Source organism: Stegastes partitus, unplaced genomic scaffold (genome assembly GCF_000690725.1).
Source record: "Stegastes partitus isolate 25-593 unplaced genomic scaffold, Stegastes_partitus-1.0.2 Scaffold1185, whole genome shotgun sequence".
Taxonomy (NCBI): Eukaryota; Metazoa; Chordata; class Actinopteri; family Pomacentridae; genus Stegastes; species Stegastes partitus.
This window is the reverse complement of record NW_007578916.1, coordinates 185,740-208,023: the sequence shown is the minus strand read 5'-3', so window position 1 is coordinate 208,023 and position 22,284 is coordinate 185,740. Positions and strand designations below refer to the sequence as shown.

At 41.1% G+C, this 22,284-nt stretch overlaps 2 protein-coding genes across 5 annotated transcripts; one reads left to right on the top strand and one right to left on the bottom strand.

Annotated features, from left to right (window-relative positions):
* Positions 1-1,769: 1,769 nt before the first annotated feature.
* LOC103368660 (kunitz-type protease inhibitor 1-like) lies at positions 1,770-9,553 on the bottom strand. Of its 2 annotated transcripts, XM_008297088.1 has the most exons (10): positions 8,939-9,550; positions 7,001-7,161; positions 6,467-6,608; positions 4,903-5,073; positions 4,626-4,661; positions 4,399-4,527; positions 4,265-4,315; positions 3,953-4,123; positions 2,837-2,899; positions 1,770-2,572 (listed from the first exon to the last, which is right to left on the bottom strand). In XM_008297088.1, exons 1-10 carry the CDS (start codon positions 9,357-9,359, stop codon positions 2,391-2,393), a joined length of 1,527 nt encoding a protein of 508 aa, XP_008295310.1. In that variant the 5' UTR covers positions 9,360-9,550; the 3' UTR covers positions 1,770-2,390. The 2 variants fall into 2 exon arrangements, with proteins under 2 accessions (XP_008295310.1, XP_008295309.1); XM_008297087.1 differs by lacking the exons at positions 1,770-2,572; positions 2,837-2,899 and having other exon boundaries at positions 2,926-4,123; positions 8,939-9,553.
* Positions 7,551-19,749, top strand: bub1ba (BUB1 mitotic checkpoint serine/threonine kinase Ba). Of its 3 annotated transcripts, none has more exons than XM_008297089.1 (14): positions 11,576-11,765; positions 13,011-13,056; positions 13,269-13,447; positions 14,146-14,240; positions 14,466-14,578; positions 14,657-14,757; positions 15,729-15,956; positions 16,194-16,331; positions 16,791-16,885; positions 17,009-17,161; positions 17,288-17,424; positions 17,511-17,664; positions 17,745-17,860; positions 19,537-19,749. In XM_008297089.1, exons 2-14 carry the CDS (start codon positions 13,019-13,021, stop codon positions 19,652-19,654), a joined length of 1,665 nt encoding a protein of 554 aa, XP_008295311.1. In that variant the 5' UTR covers positions 11,576-11,765; positions 13,011-13,018; the 3' UTR covers positions 19,655-19,749. The 3 variants fall into 3 exon arrangements, with proteins under 3 accessions (XP_008295314.1, XP_008295311.1, XP_008295312.1); XM_008297090.1 differs by having other exon boundaries at positions 11,578-11,765; positions 14,660-14,757; XM_008297092.1 differs by lacking the exons at positions 11,576-11,765; positions 13,011-13,056 and adding an exon at positions 7,551-7,555 and having other exon boundaries at positions 13,299-13,447.
* Positions 19,750-22,284: the final 2,535 nt, after the last annotated feature.

Sequence of the window (22,284 nt, the reverse complement as noted above, 5' to 3'; positions counted from 1 at the left end):
GGCAGCAGAGCTCCACAATTAAAACAGGAACACCACAGAGTAAAAGTCCTGCACTCCTGTTTACAAAAGTATTTATCATATTTTCATTCTGTTTGCTGTTGTTTTTATTTTTATTTTATGTGCTTTTGTATTTGTTATCATATTGTTGTTTTTCTGTATAATTAGATATGCTGTTATTTTTTAAAATTGATTACGTTTTATTCAACCGAAAAACAGAACCGACACAAAGTTGATTCTATTTTTTTCATATCGTGGATGTTCACTTGTTTATTTTTATTCTGCCTTGTGTTTGAACTGTGACATCAAACCTTAAAAAAAAAATGCAAATTTCCCCTTGTAAATCACTATAGTCAAATGATGTGACATCCGCAGCACAGCAGGCTCCTTATTACATTTATTTGAATATTTTTGAATATTCTGTAGAGAAGATCATCTCTGTCTCCTCCTGCTGGACACAAACAAACTCAACAACATTCCTAACTTTAGTCTGAATCAGGACTCAGGAAGATGTGAATGAGAACAGATATAATTCAATCAAAATAGTTTGCGCAACAGAACCGAAGCCTGTAGACGTTGGCGGTGTTGAAGTGCAGCAGAGTCAGTAAACAGTCAGTTACACAACAGAGAACCAGTTAAACATGAGGTCATCAGACACAAGGCGAGTCTCAGCCTGTCGGAGGACAAAGACACAAACAGAAAACCTCTGAGCACCAACAACACAAAGTTTTTTCACCAAAGCTCTACTGCTGTTAGTGCTTCAGACGCCGGCACATTTCAAAATAAAGGTTCTTGAGTGAAACAACAGACGACAGCTGCTGCAAACATTTCAGTCTGGCAAATTTTATGTTAAAATGTCTAAAACATGTTTGCATCTCTGGGTTATAGAGTGTACACTGATAGAAGGATGGTAGATTGCACTGTCTAAAGGGAAATTTTATAACAAAGAGGTGAAGGTTTGCATTTTTTCTGAATCAACAGAAATGGAAAAACTTGTTTTAATGACTTTACCTCAACTCACACTGAGTCAAACAGACGCTAAATTCTCATAATACCAACAGTTTATCACTTCATCCTGACAAAACCTTGCACACCTATAAGTGTGTGTTTGTAATTACCTCATTAATACATTTATTTAAAGTAAAATGACCAAATATTTTTCTTGCCAAAATAAATTTCAGTCAATTCTGTTGCTGAAGCGATTTTCTCCTGATTTTTACATTTACATTTAACATTTCTCTATAAAAAGGTAGATTACTTCTTCTGAAAACAGGCTAATGATTAATATCTGAAACTAAAGGAGACATTGCCGTGAATGATATTTTGCTTATGAAGGAACAAGCTTTTCAGGATCCTTTAATGTCCACCTGATGCTCAGCTGGAATAACAAGCAAACCAAAGGTAGAGATTTTGATTAATTACAAAGTAAAAGCGTCATTTATAAACTTCTGATTTCATATATTTGTGATCTACAAACTGAGAGCTGCATTTGTACGATACAGACTTTAGTTTGGGTTAGGAGACTGTTCACATACCTGTACACCAGGGGGCGCTGCAGAGAAGTCAAAATGTAGACGATCACTGTTCCTCATTAAACTCCATGTCACACTGAATTTGTTCTACTTTATATTTCATGATCACATTAATTTAGAGCATCTTAACAGATCCACCCAACAAGCAGTGAAACATTGGAGTTATAACATGTAAGTGAACTCAAATGAAAACAGTAAATCTCACTGTGTTTGAAATTAAAGCTCAAAATAGACGTCATGTCTGTTTCCGTATGACTTTATTAACAAATTAAACATTAAAAACACAATGACAGCATATATTAAAAACCTGAGATTAACTTCATACTTACAGTCAAAATCTGCATAAAAATAACTCAACCTAAGACCCAAAAACACTGAATTCATAAATACATCAAACAAAAACTGACATCACATACTGAGAGATACAACTGAGAGAACACAAACAGCGACTCTCAGACTAAAATGAGAAGACAAGAACCTAAATGATTCACTTTGACAGCGTTCTGACGCTAGCACAGCTAACCTGAATCATTTTTATATCATAAATTAAATCCAGCATAGTTTCTTTGCTTTTTTACAGTTTACCCAAAACTATAAATAATCAATAAAATCCTGTCACACAGACATGAAGGCAGCACCACTCTGACTGAAAACCACTGAGATAAAAACAAGTTCAGGAATCAAAAGGAAAACAGAAATAAACACAAACAACAAAGTAGATGTGGGACATTTGAAGGAAAGTTACGTTAAAAATTAGAAGAAACTAAACTGGATGAGAATAAAAAAACGTGTCAGGCAGCAGCTGGTGGCAGATCTCCATGGTAACGGCGGCGGTGACATCACACCGGTGTGGTGCTGACATCACACAGGTTTGGTGGTGCTGTTGTACACGAGTGTGTCCTGCTCCGATAGCGCCACGTGGGCGGGGCCTGTGGACACGGGCCTATGGGTGCGCTTCCTGCGGGCCTTCAGGAAGCAGTAGGTCAAGATGGCCAACAGAGCCAAGATGGCCACCGACAGAATCACAGCCAGCGCTATGGAGCCTGATGGGGAGACGTTTACTGTCAGCTCGCACACTTTAACATGACTGAGGCCCAACTGTTCTATAATACTGCCATACTACTGCAATACCGATATCAGTTGCACTGCTGACAGTAATACTGCAGTCTGTAGTCCTGCTACCAGGACTGTAAATACACAAATTGTGACATGTTGTGTGAAGCATAAACACTGAACTGCACATTTCATCTATGACTCTTAGAGATAATACTCCTGTCACTATTCAGCAGCGTTTGAGAGGTTCTGACCTGAGTCGCTTTCTTCTTCCTTCTCAAAACGTTCAAACAGCCCTCTGGAAAACACATGGGTCTCTGCAGACACACACAGACAGACACAAACAAGTGTCAAGTGTACACAGTTTCTCAACTAAACTGCTGACCGTCAATAAAGACCATTTGAAACTATATGGAACCAGACTGTATCCAGTGATACTAGATGGCAATAAAGGGTACTAAATGGTATGAAATGGCACTAAACAGAATTAAACAAAGGACACTATGTGGTATTAAAAGGTGCTACACGCTATTAAAAAGGTACTACATGGTATAAATGACCCCACACACCATTAAAGGGTGTCATGGAAACAAATAATCCCACATTGTACTAAATGATAGTATGTGACAATAATGCATCCTACACTATAATAAATGGCGCAACATGGCATTAAAGGTAATAGTATTAAATGGTACTTTGTGGTATTAAAAGGTAATACATGGTATAAAAAGGATACTACATGATAATTAAACATATTACATAGTAATAAAGGGTCATGTGTGGTATTTAAAGGTAATACACAGCATTCAATGGTATACTGTAGTATTAAAGGGTGTTGTATGGAATTAAGTGGTATGAAGTAGTATTTATTAGTGATACGTTAAAGGGTACTGCGTGGTAATAAAGAAAATTACGTGAGAATAACAGGTTATGTGTGGTATTTAAAGGTAAATTAAATAGTACTACGTGGTATTAAAGGGATATAATGTAGAGTTAAAGGGTACTACCTGCATTAAAAGGGTACTACGTGGTATTACAGGGCATAATGTAGTGTTAAAGGGCACTACCTGGTACTAAAGGTTACGATGTGGTAATAAAGGACATTACTTAGTATTACAAGGTATTACATGGCATTAAATGGAACTGTGTTGGACAAAGAAGTGATTTAAAAGAAGATACTGAGTCTGCATGCCTTATTTTCTCAGGTAGGTCGTTCCAAAACCGAGGGGCCCTCACCGAAAAGGCTCGGTCACCTTTGGATTTGAGCCTCGACTTTGGAACAATCAGGAAGGACCCACCTGAGGATCTAAGGCTGCATGTGGGGATATACGGGGTTAACATATCGAAAGTTTGTCTCGTGTCTTGAGTACCGTTCACTCCTTCGCACATCTCGCTGCACTTTTGCTCATCTTCGAAGTTGTTTTTGTTGCCGTCACAGCCGCCGTAGGTGAAGGTGTAGCACTTCTTGTACAGAGGGTTGTAGTACCAGCGGGTGTGACTCGCCCGACACGGACCGGTGCGGGGCGGCTCCGTGCACAGAGCTGAGCAGGTAGGGGGTGACAGCAACTATTAGCATGCAGCCAGTTAGTGCCCAGTGCTCATAGGCGTTTGTATACTGGTGAGTTAAACCTCATGTATTCATGCACAGAGAGGAGAAAAGAGGTCAAGGAATAAACACTGACCTTTCCTTTGGTTCACGTCGATGTCCAGCAGGCGGTTGAACGTCTGATTCACTGAGGAGGAGGATCAGTTATACACAGGGAGTGTGCGTTTGGGTTTGCATGTCTTTCTGTGTGCGTGTGATTGTGTGTGTTACGTTTGCTGCAGTGATCCTCGTCCGATCCGTCGCTGCACTGCTTCACGCCGTCACACTCCAGACGTCTGTCCAGACAGCAGCCGTTGTCACAGACCAGCTGGTCGGGACGGCACGTTGAGCCACACTCCTCTGAACACACACACACACACACACACACACATTTATTTATCTAGAACATCCGGACGATGCTGTGGAGCTGAGGTGAAGAGGTGCATTGTGGGACTGACCTCTAGCAAGCGCAGTGACACTCCTCTCTGTCATCGCTGTGGAGAAACAAACACAAACATGCATCATCAGCGGCATTACAACAGATTAAAGCTGCTGTGTTTACTGTGAGTGTACTACGTGCACTGTGTGTACTGTATATGTACTATGTGTATGTAATGCGTATGTAGTGGGTGTACAGTGTGTGTACTATGTGAGTACTGTGTGTGTGTATTATGTATACTGCGTGTGTTCTATGTGTACTATGTGTACTATGTGTACTATGTGTACTATGTGTACCTGTGACTCCACTGCAGGCAGACAAACACTCCTCTTTGGACAGGTAATTGTTTTTGTTGGGTTTACAGCCTCCAAACACAAACGTCTCACAGCTGCCTTTTGTAGTGTTGTACCTCCAGCGAGGAAACGCAGCTCGACACGGTCCGACCTTCATCGGAGCCCAACAGAACACTGAGACAGAGGACAGGGTCGGTTACATGACTGAAACACAAGACATGGTGTGAAGACATCTCTCTGTATGCTGAACATAAACATTGACCCACAGCAGGGTGTGTGTGTGTTACATTACAGGGAGTGCCGTTGTCTTAGCACACTGGTAACCATGGTGACATGTAGCAAGTACACTATCAGACATTTGGCCGCATGTTGCGCAACAGTTTTACAACCTGGAACCGGAGCAGCACTCAGATCAGCTCTGATTCACGATCATAAACCTCTGGTTCATGTTAGTCGGTCAGAGCTGCGATCGGTAAACAATCAATCGGTCATGTGAAGCGCCTCGGCTGAGATTTGCAGAAAGAAGTCAACAAAAAAGTCGAGGCGTTAAACTAAAAACCTTGCAGAGCAGGTTTAGTTTCTGCTGTTCACGTGTGAATGTGTGTGTCAGGTATTCCAGTCTGACGAGTCTGAGTGCAGGTGTGGATCATCAGTGTGAGAACACAAACAAAGACTCACATCAGCACAACAGATCAGCTGATTCTGACCGTTTATCTGATGAATAATCTGTCAACAAAGCATGAAATGATCCATCAAGTGGTGATGAAGCAGTTAAGTGATCAATAAACTGTATTAAGCAGTCAACTGACAACTGTTAAAAGAAACACTGAATAAACTGTTAATCAAGTTCAATAGTGTTAATAGATCGATCAATAGATCGAGTGTCAATAACTCAGCTATCTGATGTAAATTCTTAATAGAGCAGTTAACTGATCAATAAACTGTTAATTAAGCAGTTAATCAATAAAGTGTAAAAGAAGCAGTTCATTTATCAACAAATGTAGTTAAGTGACTAACAGATCAATCAAGGCTTAATAAAGCAGTTCATTTATCAATACAGTTCATTAGCAGTTAACTGATGAATAGACTGTTAGTAAAGCAGCTAATAGATCAATACACTGTTTATGAAACAGCATACTGATCCATGAAGTGTGATAAAGCAGTTACGATTATATCAATAAACTGATGATGAACTTGATCACTGATTAATAATTCAGTTAGATGATGAACAGACTGATAGTAAAACAGTAAACTGTCAATAAAGTAGTTAATTGATCGATAAAGTGGTAATGAATGAGCTAAATCATTATTAACGTGTTAATAAGATTAAAGGATCAATAACTTATCAATTAAGCAGACTTAAACTGATCAATGAAGTCAGATTCTGGCACAAAAACAACAAATAAATTCTTATATTTCTTATCAACTAAAAATTCAGTAAATTCTTTATAGACTCTGGCAGACTGTCCACATACTTTTGGTCAAGCAGCTGCTGATCTGATTTGTAGTCAGAAAGGAAAAAAACACTACATGTTCCTCAGAGGACTACATTTCCATGACCACTCACAGTTGGACATCTCCGGGCTGAGGACCACGACCTTAACCTTGGCGTCATCCGATTGGCCGTCGGAGTCGGTGACGGTCAGCTGGAACTCGTAAAGACCCGGCTGCAGGTTGGAGAGCTTCACCTGGTCAGGTAGATCCGTCTTCTGCAGAATCCCATTCAAAAATAACAACGTTTAAGAGTTAAATCTAACCTACTCTCAGTAACTCGTTCTGATGCCTACCAGGGGGAGAGACACGTTGTAATTAAAATCTGAGCTTTGGAAAGGATCACATAGAGGCCGAATTTACCTGCACCTACACCTGTACAGACACGATGTGCAAAGTTTTTTCTTTCAGTCTTTTTGAAAAGCAAGGCAAACTTGTGAATATTGTGAATGGAGTTTGGTGGGCTGAATGCAACATTACTAAATGTAACAGAATAAGACAAGTCCATTGAACTTGTTGGCGTCACAACACACGTTTATCTCCTGCTGACGTCCTATTGGTCACCTCTACCTGTGTTAAGCCCCGCCCCCTGTGAAGCAGCGGCTTTTACCTCCATCTTTACGTCACTGTTTCCGCTCTGCAGACTCCAGCTGTACTTGGTGATTTTGGCGTCGTTCATCGCCTGACTCTCAATGCCGTTGAGGATCACCGTCACGCTGGGCTGAACAATGACATCACGGCCTGCGATGGCGATGGGCGAAGACGGCTCATCTACAGACACACAGTTGTCGAGTTAGTCATTAAGACATAATGTTTTTATACACAACTAACAGACTCGGAAGTCCAACGAGCTTGAATGTTCTGGATTGAATGAATGAATGAAGTCACATGAGCCCAACCCTGTTAATCTTCACATTCAGTCGAACTGTCTCACTAAAAGCAGCAGAGTTCTCCGTGAGGCACTCCTGTTTGCAGCGTATCATGGACGTACAGACAAATATCACTGGATTACTATGACACTGAGGAAGGCACTATGACACTGTCTTCTTTAAAAATTCTATTTCATACCAGTTAAAGGTTTAGAGATTATTTTATATTAGACATCAACAGATTTGTTTTTCTGCTCATTCTCGCCGGCTTTTAATCACTTTAATTACCTTTGTGTGTGAAATGTTTGACACAATGTACGTGAAATGATTCAGGTGTAATATTAATAATTCTGTTTTTAATAATTTCCTTAAAATCGGCAGAATATTTCCACCAGAGTCCCATAAGGACAGCGGAGAATGTTGCTTATTTCTATGTTTGAATGTTGTTGTTTTTTTAAGTAAACCTATATTTTAGTTTCCAGAAATCCAGGATAGAAGTAGAGGATTAAAACCAAGTAATGTCAAAAGTTTCTTAAATCAGAAATTCTCCAGTAGAGGTTCTGTGTTGAGTTTCACCAGCTTATGAAACTTTCAAACGCAGATCATTTTCATACTTTAATCATCCTGCAGTATTGATCCTATAATGTTTTATGTTGATTTCACATGTTGAGTGATGTTGACTTTAGAATTAGGTGGACCCACTTGGTCCCTGCTGTTACTCAGGACAATTAATCCTGTAATATTGATTAATGATTGCTGACTGATCCAAAAACCCCTTAAGACTGTGGGGGACTCTCCTGGCCTCTGTGGCCCCTCTGTGTTATCGATGTCATGACGTTCAGCTTATTGACTGATCATCTGGTCCCTGCACTGCAAAACCTCTAACAGTTTAAATGTTTGTTTGTTTGTTTGTAACTGTATTTTTTAAAACAGTTTACTGGTATTTTACAGATTTTCCTTGTTTTGTTAAATTACAGATAACTACTAGGAAAATCACAGTAATTTACATATGAAATGGAAAACAATGCACTTCATTTTTACTGTATTTAAATCATTAAAAAAAATATTGATACTTCACAGATTGTTGCTGCTATTTGAAAGAAAATGACTGACACATTAAGTTGAAAAATGACAACGTTTTTGTTAAATTACAGATGATATCTAGTAAAATCACAGCAAATAAGTGTTCATTTACATGCTGACGTTTAAAAATTAAAAATTGTGCTTTTACAAATAAATTTTCTGAGTGACTGTAACATAAATCCTTGTATCTAAATGAGCTAGAACGTTATTTTACAGATTATTGCTGGTATTGTTACTGTAAATGTAGAGTTTTTGTACCTTACAGTATTCTACCTTTTTGTCTCGTGCCATTGCTCCCAGATTTTAAACCGCTGATGTATCAGGTGTTTCTTACAATGTGCATAATTTGTTGATCTCATGATAATGATTGATTAAGTGATATGCTATTGATGCAGTGATACCATAACAATCATGTGTGGACTCACTTGGCCCCTCAGTGTTAATCTCATTATATTGATTCTATTGGCTGACATTGATCCAGTAACACTTTGATGACCAGGTGATGACTCATCTGGCCCCTGATGTGGCTCATTGATCGCATGGTATTCACTGATTGAGTCATAGGCTGTATTGATCCAGTAAGACTCTGGACTCACCTTGCCCCTGTGGCCCCGCCAGGTGTTTCTGGAACACGGTCTCCCGGATGTAGCTCTGGTATCCCTCCTGATTCACGAACCTGCACACGAAGCGGTTCCTGTGGATGCAGCTGAACAGGACGCATGTGAGGTTCGCCTTCGAGCCGCGCGGTTCAAGCAACGCGAGGTTGCAGCGCAGGTCACCGCAGCACGCGCTCCGACACTCCTCCGCCGTCTGCACATGCGCGGTGGCCAACGGAGCCGCTCCCTCCTTCACCGCGTCCTCGGTGTCCAGAACAAAGTCGCCCTGACCGGAGCGGAAAGAGGCGCTGCAGTCCGTCGCCGCTCCGCCGGGCCGCAGGTGGAGGAGGAGGACAAGAAGGAGGGGAAGGCAGGGCAGCAGGAGAGGCCGCAGGGGGGAGGAAGAGGAGGATGAAGGCATTTTCAGGTGAGAAGAAACACTTTACCGCGTCTGGCCGCTGCGCTGTCACTTCAGTCCGAGTTTAGAAGGAGAAAAACGGAGAGTTTAAGCTGTGGACTGTGCTCCACTCCGTCCAGCTGCTCAGGTGTGTCTCACCTGCTGACTGACAGGAAGAGACAGCAGCACCCCTCCCACAGGGACGATGACGCGCCTCTGACGTCGCCCAGGTGTGTCCTCACCTCGGCTCAGCTGATCAGTCTATCAACACAGGAAACTGATTTTGGTTGCGGTTCAGATTTGTTTTATTGTCATTGTAATGAGTACAACGAAAAGTAAGGTGCAGGCCTTTCAGTGCAAAAAGCAAAAATATAAAAACTTTGTAAGACACTATATACAATATAAAAGAAATATATGTATACACATTTTTAAAAAAAGAACTCTATATAAAAAGATGAAATTAAATAATGAGTGTGGTGCATACTGGACAGCGGTAGTGGAGTTGTGTATTTACAGTATATTGCACTTATTGCGACAGGGAGGCATTTATGGCTCCGACAGCAGTTGGAAAAAAGCTGTTTTTCAGTCTGTTGGTCCAGGTTCTGATGGCCCTGTACCGTCTGCCCGACAGCAGTAGCTGGAACAGGAAATGTCCCGGGTGGTAGGAGTCCTTCAGGATGGTGCTGGCTCTCCTGAGGCAGAAAGAGCCATGACGGTCCTCTAGTGTGGGCAGAGGGCACCCAGTGACCTTCTCAGTCATTTTGGTGATCCTCTGGAGTGCTTTCCTGTTTGCCACTGTGCAGCTGGCAGACCACGAGGCAGAAGGTGAGGATGCTCTCCATGGTGGAGCGGTAAAAAGACACAAGCAGTCTCTGGCTGATGTTGTTTGTCCTGAGGATTCTCAGGAAGTGGAGTCTTCTTTGTGCCTTCGTTAACAACTGTGTGATGTTCTTATTCCAGTTCAGTTTCTCTTCAATGTGAAGTCCCAGGAAGCAGAAGTCACTGACCCTTTCCACACAGGTCACACCGATGAGAATGAGCTGAAAGGAAGAACTCCAGTCTTCTGGAAAAGTAACTAAATTATTAGTTCATTAGTAATTATTAGCCGTGATTCGTTTTAATAAACGTAATTGTATTCACAATTGAACAAAAACTTTTTCTTTGCTTTGTTTGGTTTTTCTAGACTGTTGTTTATTTAGTCATACATTTTAAACTTAATGTATGTGAGCTATCTTACAATGTTATTTTCAGTTATCTAAGCAACTCTTTATGCTGTATTGCTTAAATCCTACAAAAAGGATGCCTAAAAAAAAATACATTAAAACGGTAGAATATTGCAACTTTCAAAAACTACAAAAACAGTGAAAATAACAGGAACATTTGAAATATAATGGTATTTTATACCTCATTTAAATACAGCAAAAATGTTTAATTTGTGGTCATACACTGTAAGAGAACAAAATAACATTTGTGAAATACTGGTCTTTGATACACATATTATTTAGAGCTTTACCCTGTTTTTTTTTTTCTGTGATTTTATCTGTAATTTAACAAAACCAGGAAAATCTGTAAAATAAGAGTTAAAAAATATTCACCATTTTTCAATCCATAATACCATTGTTTTTTTAAAGTAAGGGCAAATGTTTGTAAAATAACAATAGCTTTTGCTAATACACTAAACACACTAAAACACTAAAAATAGGGCAACGTTGTAAAAGAGCAAATGACCATTTGTAACACGGTACAGTTAACACATAAATTAATTCTTTTTCCTGTGATTTTGCTAAATATTATTTGTGATTTAACAAAGTAGAAAATATTTGTAATGCAATACACATAAATCTTTTCAAAGCCTTTTTTTTAAAAAAAACATTCTAAACATCATGGAAAAGATTTAATTTCAAATGAAATATAAATCTAACATTAATCGCATATTCCTTCTTTTTTTTTTTTACATTACTCTTTATTCTGTCATTGCAAACCCTCACCATTTTTTTTAGTATTAAACCTGTTAATATTAAAATAAAACACACAGTAATTATTTATTATGTATTTTAGGAGAGAAACAAGAAAACAATAAGCCATAATGATGTATGTGTTCACTGTGTCAATATTTAAACACTTGACACATCTTTCTTATCAGTGTCTACAAAAATTATAATCATTAAATTATTATATCAGTCTAAATCAGGGAATGGGATAGAATCATTTATAAATGGTAATATTACAGCAGTGTTTAATCTGCAGTACCGGCACTGAGCAGTTCACACTCCTACCAGCAGGGGCGCTGTAACCGCAGCAGCTCAGAGCCCAAGTGACGCTTAAACCGTTTGCGTCAAATCGTCCAATCAGAGGCAGAGTTTAAAAGCGGCTCCAACAGCGGCTCGGTTTGAATGTTTATTTGACCGGTCATTATTTGTGAATTTTCAGGTAAGAAAACAAAAACTTATTTGATTAAATCACATTTTCATGAAGTGAAAACTTTTTTTTTCAACTCTATCCTTTTGTTGTTGTTGTTAAATAATGGTAAAGAGTTCCACTGACGACGTCAGAGACATTAGCTGACAGCTTCGCCAAACTCTGTTCACAATCTGTGGTGTTTTGGGGTTAACTTGGCTGTCAGCGAGGGCGTGTACAAATTACAAAAATGCTTGAGACCTTACATGAAACATCATAATCCAATCTTTATTCCGGCTCAAGAAAAATAATACAAACTGGTGTTAAACTCTGACTAATCCTCCAATAATTCTCATCTTGTTGTTAAGAGCTTTAAGTTTGTGAACGGTGAGTCACAGAGTTTCGACTGTAAATACATAAATGTCACATGTCTGATTTTTCAGGTCACTCACCTGTGTGACAAAGAAAAGCACCAAACCCTCTGAGCTGAGAGGCTACAAATATATTTCACTTATTTTAGACAAAAAAAAAACAAAAACGGCCCAGACGGTCATCCAGTTATCAGAAAGGCTGTGAATTTATTTTCTTTTGATAGACTAATTAATTTAGGTGTAAATCACATCAGTCTTTCATTGCTCATGCTCCTGTTTTACTATAGTTTATTGAAGAAGAAAAAAACACAGCAGAAATGAAAAGCTTCGCTGAAATCAGACATTGTTTAAAAGTTTACATTTGACACAGAATTAATCACCACAGCCTTTTAATACTATAGGATAAAAATGATCATCATTTGATTGAGTCATGAATTCAGAAACTGTGAGTCAATTTGTCAGTTGCCACAGAAGTAATCTGTAATTATTCAAAGATTATATTTCTTCCATTTAGCTTCTTCTGAGTGACAAAAACAGTTTTAACTGTTTGTTTTGGCCTGAAGAAATATTAAACTTTGTGCACGTCACACAGGAAACAATCTGCAGATATTGAGTCCAGAGTGATTTATCACAAAGAAAAGTAAGAAATCTTTTTTTAAAAATTAGGATAAAAAAAATAAATTAGAGATAATAAATTATTTCAAAATTTCGTATCTAATTTTTCTGATGTGGCTTTGTTCTGTTGAGAAAACCAAAAGATTCAAATCTGAGTTTACAATGTTTGTCTGTAATGTTGTCGTACTCTGTGTTACCGTGCTGTGCCTGTGCTAATCTGATTCAGAGAGTTTGACGCAGTGATTATTGATTACTGCAGTGGTGATTGACTGGTTCTGTGCCTTACATCCAGGTGCAGTAATGGCGGAGGGGCTGATGCTGCAGGCTGCCTACAGACTGTAAGTGTTCAGTGTTATATCAGTAAATGAAGAGCTCAGGTGATCGATAATCACAGCAGAAAATGGTGTTCCGACATGACATGAAACAGCTGTTGAGTAGGAAAATAGCTGCAACAAAATCAAAAGATTTTTGAAATAAAGACAATGAATTAAAAGTATAAATGTTTATTTAAGGTAGAACTAACTGCGACTCTCTGTCCTATTGGCTGCAGGTCCGCCTGTCAGAGTGAGGCACACCTGAGTGAAGGGGCGGGGCCTCAGGAGGAGGACAGGGCTAATCAGTGGAATGCATACTGTACAGCAGATCTGCTGATGAGAGAAGGAGAGGAGCTGAGCTTTGAGGAGCTGCGAGCTGAAAGATACAACCAGCAAAAACAGCGGGAGATGGAGGGTGCGTTCACTGACTGCAGGACATTTACAAACCACAGAGCATCTGCTAATTGTAGGGCTTTCACTGAGCAGCTCACTGACCACGTGGCATTTATTGAGGCTTACACTGATTGTGGCACATTCCATGACTGCAGGATACTTATTGAGGTGCTCACTATCTGCAGAACATCTACAGATAGCTGTTCACTGACTGCACAACATTTATTTAGACATTCACTGACTGCAGGACCGTTACTGACCACAACACATTTGTTAAGAGTTTCACCGACCAGAGGATGTTAACTGAGCTGTTGACAGTCAGCAGGACATCTACGGTTTGCCGGGCATTCACTGAGGAGTACACTGAACACATGACATTTTTTGAGGTGTTCATTGACTGCAGCACATTTACTGAGAGGTTCTCTGACTGCAGAACATTTACTGAGGTGTTCACTGACCGCAGAAGAGTTACTCGGGCTTTCACTGACTATTCACTTTACTGAGGCGTTCACTGACTGTAGGACGTTTGCCAACCACATTATGGTTGCTGAGGAGTACGCTGACCAAAGGGTATTTGCAGGTTTACTGACTGAAGGATGTTTACTGAAATGTTCGCTGACCATCAAAGGTTTACTGCCTTCAGAACGGAAGACTTCCTGGTATCACTTCATGGTCAGAATTGTGTCAGTTGGCTGATGGATGAGTGTTTATTTCCTTTAGAGAAGCTGAGACGTCTGACAGAGGAGGAGGAGCAGTTGAGTCGAGAGCTGGAGGAGAAGAAGAGACTGTTGGAGCTCAGGAGGAGTCAACCAGAGGTACGCTGCTGGTGACAACAATGCTACCACTGATACTATAATTACCAATACTGATGTGTAACAGTCCTGCTGCTGAGGAATGCTGCGACTGAGAATAATTCTATTTAATCTATGTTGTGAGAAGTATTCATACTGATCGATGTGAAAGAAAATATTGTTACCTGGACTGTAAACAAGTGACGTGGATGACTTGTGTTGTCGTGCTTTATGTCTGTCTCCCTGCAGCTGCCTCGTAGAGCCTCTTCTCAGAGCAGTGACTCCGTCGAACCTCCGGCTGCTGCTTCCTTCCACATATACGACGAGTCCCAGCCTGATGCTGCTGGTGCACGGCCTGCTGGGTAATAAACACACCGCAATGACCAATGTCTCAGTGTCTCGTCGACTGTAACGGAACTCATCATCTGACTCTCATCCAGCAGAAACTCTGAACCGTCTTCAGACGAGCTGCCAGATGATGTTTTCCTGCATCCTGATGAGAGAGGACTCTGTCTGAAGATTCAGCATCCTCAACGGCCTGGTGAGCCTCTGGTCCATGAGCCAGTTCTGTTCTGAAACCAGGATGAGAACTTGCAAATCAGGCCACATGTCCACCTATTCATTCTATCAACTTTTTATTTTTTTACCAAATAATGTAGATCCAGCAACCCCAACAAGATGGTGGACCTTGTATTGTTTACCTGCAGCTTTTAGCATCTTATTGCAAATATTTACCTGAGTTCAACAGAACTAAATGAGCCAGTTTTGGTTGTTGCACAGACATAGATAAGGACTGCAGGATGTCTGTAGAATGGTTTGATTTGTGCACTTTTCACGCTGTTTTTCCCTTTAAATGTTTACTTTGAGGATTTTTTTTTATTTAGGATCTTTGTTGGACATTTTTATTGTATTTTTTATAAGAGACATTTGGTACATTTTCTGAAGCTATTTACGAAATGTTTTATGATTATTTTTCTAACGTTTGATGCTCTCCTGCTGCTTAGGTCACACTCAGGTTGGAGCTGCAGATTGTCTCATTAGCTAGTGTTCATTAATGATTCATTAAATAGCAGTTTTTCACCCAACAGCGGATCTCTGATAGGAAACTTCGACTTGTACTTATTTAAAACTTTAGTTAAAAATTTGATAAGAGAATCAAAAGATTTCAGACTCAGTAAAAAGGTTATAAACCACCAGCCCTGTCAAACATAAACAGATATGTGATGCATCCAGTTTGAATTAAGATGTCAGAACTACAGACTCGTGTCGCTTCAGCTGCTGACAGTCTCATGTTCACTCTGAACCTCTATGTTTTCAGTGAAGTTCTGTTGAAACGTCAGCTCTCGACTTCATTGGTCTGATTTCAGTATTTTTGAAAAGTTGATTTTCTTGTTGTTCCTCAGATATGAAGCAGATTCATTGAAATGTTTTATGAGTTTCAGTTTGTTGACGGAGAGTCGAATGTCTGTCACTGATCTTGTGTTGATGTTGTGAACTTGTGACTGCTGTCAGGTCACCAGGGAGGAACCAGCGAAGACCTCCAGACTTCTTTGGACACAAGTCCCCCGACATTCTCCCAGATACCAATCTCTAAAACCAGAAAGAAGCTGAGTACCATACAGGAGACCAGTATAATTGCCTCACAAGGAGGACTCGCAGCTGGAACTTGTAGTCCACTGAAGGAGGATCCAGAGGAGCAGAAACAGGACCAGGAGGAGATGGCTCACACTGCATCACCAGGTAAGTAGTCTTAAAGTAAAAAAAAAAAAAAAAAGTCAAACCAATAAACTGTTTTGTTTATTGGTTAAAAACTGTGTCGGAGTTTCACTTCATTTCCTGACTGATTTTTATAATGTGATCAAAACAACTTGAGTGAAAAAATAAAGTTGTTTTACAGAATATGTAGCGATTGATTCACCAATGATTTAAAAAACCAAAAAACATTTCTCAGCTGCAGATTTGTTCTTTCTGTTCCAGCTGGAGCCGCTGTCAATCCCTGCGACCCGGACATTCGACGGCGGCTGTTGGACCTGAGTGATGTCACTTCCTCTCCAAACCTGCACTCAGAGTCCCGCCCCCTCCCTGCTGTCGAGGAGAGCAACTTTGTGCAACTGGGTACCACATCTGGATTGTTTATCCTTACATTTAGAACTGCAGCTGATGATTGTTTTAAGTATTTGTTAAAATGCCAGCAAGTTCATTAAAGTGGTGACAAATGTTCCATGAATGAAAATGAGGAGAATATTTTTGTAGTTAAATCTTGAATACGAAATGTTTGGGTGCAAATGAGGAAAAACAAATCGCAGATAAAGAATTACATATAACAAAGCAGATCAAATCGAGAATAACAGAGCTGTTGCTGGTACATGTACTTTCCCAGACTCTGTTGAAAATATCCTTTAATTTAACGCTATGCATCATCTAATTAGAAGACATAGGAAAGTTTACAGGGAACAAGCTGGAAACTGCACAACCTGTAAAAGAGCTGAAAATGAAAACTTCATAGCAATAAATATTCCTGTGCTGTTTTTAAAGTGTAATGACCCTTTCATGCTGTTGCACTGTGTCCACTAGGGGGCGAGGTGTATCACATCCACTCCAGAGTTGTAGACGGAGGCAGTTTCTCTGTCTTTAAAACAGTCACAGAGGACAACTGTGTCCTCCTCAAGGTGAGACTGCACATTTACACACAGCTGACTCAACAGTGGGAACACAAACCTGACAACAGAGACCAGACTGAACCCTGCAGGAAAGTAACCGTCTGTGATAACCGGTGTGTTTACCTGTTGCAGGTGGACAGCTGCACTGCTCCCTGGGATTTTCATCAGTTTACTCGCTTGAAGAAGAGCTCACCAGCTGCTGACACTCTTCCTCTCATCAGCTGTTTCCTGTTTCCAGACGGCTGCATCACCGTCTACACGACCCCACCAGATCACATGTTCACTGTGAGTCACTTTCTCCCTCGGGCCCGTCTGCACACTGCACTCCTTCACTTCCACATTCAATCTGCAGCCAACCAGTACTACATCGTCATTATGTGCCGAGTGTAACTTTGTGTGTTTGTGTGTCAGGAGCTGGCAGAGTGTGACCCCAGTGAGCAGTCAATCGGTTACACAGCAATCAGCCTGCTGCAGCTGGTGTTGCAGCTGCACTCCTGCGGGCTGCTGCATGCGGCGCTGCAGCCGAACATCCTCGCGTCCTGTCACAAGTATGTCCTCACGCCACACAGGGAGGGAAGGGAGGCAGGGTTTACTCTGATTCTGAGGCCTTTATGGTTTCACTTATTTTCTGCAGAGGCATCCTGATGTCTAGCAGTGTTCTTCCAGTGGACTGGTCATCCTCTGTGGACCTGGACCTCCAGCAGGATGTTACATCAGTCCAGCAGCTCTCCTCAGCTCAGACCTACATCGATCTGGGTCTCCTGGAACCGACCTCCTCCCCACAGCTGGTACACACCCATCCACTCACTACAGATCCCGTCTCATTCACAGAGGTCGGTAGACGCTCACTCTGTCTCTTGTCTTTTAGGTGGACCTGGTGGGCGTGGCCGAAACTGTCCACCTCCTGCTGACCAACAGGAAGATGGTCCCTGTGAAAGACCCAAGTGGCTGGACGACTGAGCAGTTCAGTGGAGATGAACCCTGGTGTGTATACCTCATGCTGAGTCACATGGTTAATTTTACTTGTCTGACCTGGTGGTAGAGCGGTTGTCCTTTGATCGTAAGGTTGGCGGTTTGATCCCCCGCCCCTCCACAGTTGAAGTGTCCTTGGGCAAGACACTGACCCTGAAGTTGCTCCCAATGGCAGGCAGCACCTTGCATGGCAGATCTGTCACCATTGGTGTATGAATGTGTGTGTGAATGGGTGAATGAGAAAACATTGTAAAGCGCTTTGAGTGCGGCTAAGAGAGCGCGATATAAGTGCAGACCATTTATCTCATCTTTTTAACCTGGTTTATTTGATCTGTTGAACCTGGTTTCTCACTTGTTAGACCTGAGGCCCGTACTATGGAGCAGTTTTTGAAGTTAGCTTACTTGAGGTTAAGCTCTGGGTTTTCTACTGGGTTTGCTTCTTATTGGGGTGATGAACTCCTCACCTGCTCCGGAGCTGATCATGTTCCAGATAACAGATCAGCATGTACTAAAGCACCTCCCACTGACCGATCAATTTTTCTCAAAAATGGCATCACTACTCCTCGAAGACACACAGAGATCAGTGTGGAGACAGCACTGTGAGAGGGTCTCTGGGGAGGGCATGAGATTTTAGAGCTGCAATTTCAAAGCCACGTTCTATATTCTTCTATATATTGATATAATCCTACAACAAAGACTGATAAAGCACCGAAGACTTGTACTTCTTGACTTAACAAGATTTGCAGTATGCTAACTTGTCGGCTTGAATGATGTCTTTATATTTTTTCTTTTCTTGCTCCCGAGCAAGAATATTATAGTTTCCTTTCTATATATTTGTTATTTAAATAATTTCTTGTTTTCTGTGAGCAGCATACTGGATTACTCCTGCAGTTTCATTCTACATTTGTGTTGCGTAATGATAATTGAATACAATGTTGAATAAGAAACCTTCACCTATGCAGTTTATACATATTCGTGCCTTGTGTGAGACAGTAATAATGATAAGCCTATTAAGTCACAGTAACATAATCTGTACTTCTTCACTCTTAATCATGGTTTTGGCAGCAGCAGAGTATCTGGACAACTGTGTTGCTTTGAGCCTGTGTTGTATTTTATGAACTCCTCGTATTAGTTTAGGATTGTAATTTGTTCTTCTTGTGAGAAATGTGTCACATGTTCATGGTCGCACACCACCGCTTAATGTGAACACACTTATAACCGGATTTGATCGGTAAGTAATAATAATGCACGGTTAAGAGTTTTCTACCAGCACTCTCTTCCTGCATCGTTGGCCGTAGCAGTGCTCTTTATCCTCTTAAATTTTTACATTTCTCATTGTTTTTACATTTACAACAGCCTGTTAACTGAAGTAAGTGGCACACCATTGATCCATTCATTTGCATAAGAAGAGTCACATGGCACCTTAAACGCCCCGTTTTATGTGAACGCACAGTGTCTGAAGAAGAAAATTGACTGTCACCTTCATGATAAATGTAGCTCTGATTGGGCTTTTAGGTTTTGTCGAGTCGGCTTATTCAAAGAAAGCCCGGCTTAGTCAAACTTGCTTTGTGGTACAGCTCTCTGGCCTCTGGTTTATCTCATCTGTTAAACCTGGTTTGTTTCATCTGACTGAACTTCATGCTGAACTTAGCTTGGTGTTTGAATAACACATCTCGGTGTCTCTACAGCGACATCTACACCATGATGTGGAGGAGGTTTTTCCGGTCGTTGCTGAACGCCGGCGGTCACTCATCGCTGTCCGTCCTGTCAGAGCTGAAGGAGCAGCTGTCCTCACTTTACCGCTGACACGTCGGGTGCTCACTCTGTCCTCTTGTCTGTTTTTATATCTGTGTTCTCGAATCTAACGACAATAAATAAAGTTTAAAAACTGTTTAATATGACTTTTCTGTGTCCGCTTCATGTTTCTGGTCCCTGAGTGAAGAATTATGAGACAGAGGACATGAAGGGACGGTCAGAATTCACCATAGCTGGATTTCTGCTTGGTTTAATAGAAAAAGATCACATAAAAATCCTGAAGAGGAGACTAAAAATAGAAATGTCCGTATTCACCACAGAGGAGGGAGTTATGAACAGCAGAGGGCGCTCTGACAGCAGCATGAATTTCACAGGTAAAAACTCCTTTATCTCTCATGGTGAACTTGTTGTTTCATGTGTAAAAGCTGTTTGAAAAAAAAAAAAAAAAAGGTCCAGCAAAATGGAATAACAAAGAAAAAACACCCCGTGTGATTCAAAGATAATTTTTGCAGTGCCACAGGAGTGTACAGAAAACTGGAAGTATGTGCAAAAGTCAAGATGTGCAAAGACTGCGTGGGTTTTACCTGTGATGTGCTGGACTCACATGATCGCTCTCTCTAGCCGCATATGGTCCACTTCCGTACAGTTGCTGTATCATACTGAGATGCTACTAGTGAGAATGGACTCAATGGTGCACCAGAAGAACCTCTGCTGTGCTTTCCCAGTCAGCGGGGAGATGTGGAGGGTCCAGGTGAAGTCCTCACTGGTGTGAACACCGAGGGAGTTGAAGGTGCTGACTCGTTCCACCTGTTACACAATGAGATGGTTGGAGTCGGTGGCGTCTCTCCTTCCTCAGGTCCACTTTCCTTCACTTTTGTCTTGTTTTAACATGACAGCAGCAGGTTTTTCTACCTCCCTGCCTTGTTGTTGTCTTTGTTGACGCCCAGGACCGTACTGACATCTGCAAATTTGAGAATCTGAATATTCTCATTTGTGGAAGCTCAGTCGTGTGGTTAGTTGGTGCAGCGTGGGACTAACTACACAACCATGAGTGGTACCAGGGTTTGTTACAAGTGTTCTGATGTCTTCAATCCTGACAGACTGCACATGAGAAACTGATGAGAGTTTGAGGTTCAGTCAGAGCCTTAGGAGAGTTTTCCTTTGTGAAGAACTGCTCCACAAACAGCATTCTGATACAGGCGTCCTTAGCCAGGTGGTGAAAGGCTGTGTAGAGACAGAGGGTCCAGTGTGAACAGAGCTGTGATCCTCTCAAAGCTCTTCATAATAACAGTGTGCGATGTGTAATTGTTCAAGCAGGTTACTGAGTTTTTCTTGGGGTTTGGAATGATGGTGGTTGTTTTAAAGCAGGATGGAGCTGTGGTTTGTGTAAGAGACAAGTTGAAAATGATAATGGAGACGTCAAAAAACCCACAGGGCCCGTCCCAAGATGTTGTCTGGGCAAGTGTCCTTGTGGGGGCAGATTTTCCCTCAAGGCTTTGCACACGTCGGCTGATGACACAGCGAGCGGCGGGTTAGTTGGTCTATTTGCATACTTTAGAGGGATCCGTTTCTTTTGTGGTTGCTCAGAGGAAGCATCAAACGTATTCACTTCATCTTGTTTGTTGTGTCTCTGTTGGGGTCCTGCTGCGTTTGTCGTCTGTAGAGTAGAAACCCTCCAGCTTCTGTCTGCTCTGCCTCTTAGCCCGGTTGATGCTTTTATTGAGATTGTATTCTGTGATCCTCTCTTCCTCATCATTGCCTGATTTAAAGGCAAAGCATGCAGCATGTGTCGCACCTGATCATTTATTCAGGGCTTTTGATTTGGACGTGTACGGATCTGTGCAGTGGGAACTACATCTTTAATGGAGGTGCTTAATTAGCCAGTTGCACATGCAACATTCTGCTGCATGTTCAATCCAGAGATGAACTGCAGCTCTGAAAGTGTCCCAGTCAGTGCTGGAACAACGATCTTGTACCATGAGCTCACTTTAGGGGTCCGTACCTTCACTGTCCTGTTTATGGGTGCACTTTGTTTCAGGTGTAGGAAGGGTAAAGAACTAATATATATTTTTAAATGAATAAAATAAGAAATCAAACTGTTAAAAGGCATTAAAAACAAACAGAACAACGAATAGAAGGAATTTCTTTTGGGATTACAAGTTCTGTTTAATCTCATACAACACAGTGGAGATACCAACTACAGCGCTGACAGTAGACAGGAAAGTTTGACTATTTTTGCATCATGTGACTGAGATGAAGTGAGTCACTAATATTATTTTTGCACGATCAACCTGGTTTAGGTCACGAATTAAACTTGAACTGAATGCAAACACCCCAAACCTGCTTTATTCGACTCACAGTGCTCTGGTTAGTTTAGATGTCTAATCCTGCAAGTTAAATTTAGAGTAAAATGAATGGAGTCTGGCTGTTGAGTCACGTCCTCCTCTGCCTGAGGGGACAGCGAGGCATGCTGCAGCCTGCAGAGAGAGAGAGAGAGAGAGAAAGAGAGAGAGAAGGCTTCTCCTATCTTAGTCTTTGTTTCTTCACCACAGCTTTAAGGGAGTTTGATGTTCCTGGTCTTTTGGCCCAGTTATTAATCTTTTTGATCATTTATATCCACTTTACTTTAGCTAGAAAAGAGGTTGTTTCATGCTAAGATGTTGTCAGAACCTTCAGCACAC

Excerpts from the sequence above, each read along its gene's own strand:
- bub1ba (XM_008297089.1), top strand. The coding sequence starts at position 13,019 with ATGGCGGAGGGGCTGATGCTGCAGGCTGCCTACAGACT. Across the intron at positions 17,162-17,287 it reads CACCAGATCACATGTTCACT|GAGCTGGCAGAGTGTGACCC; the intron begins GTGAGTCACTTT and ends TTTGTGTGTCAG. Across the intron at positions 17,425-17,510 it reads ATCCTCGCGTCCTGTCACAA|AGGCATCCTGATGTCTAGCA; the intron begins GTATGTCCTCAC and ends TATTTTCTGCAG.
- LOC103368660 (XM_008297087.1), bottom strand. The coding sequence starts at position 9,359 with ATGCCTTCATCCTCCTCTTCCTCCCCCCTGCGGCCTCTCCTGCTGCCC. Across the intron at positions 5,074-6,466 it reads CAGCCCGGAGATGTCCAACT|TGTTCTGTTGGGCTCCGATG; the intron begins GTGAGTGGTCAT and ends CCTCTGTCTCAG. Across the intron at positions 4,528-4,625 it reads TGTCACTGCGCTTGCTAGAG|AGGAGTGTGGCTCAACGTGC; the intron begins GTCAGTCCCACA and ends GTGTGTGTTCAG.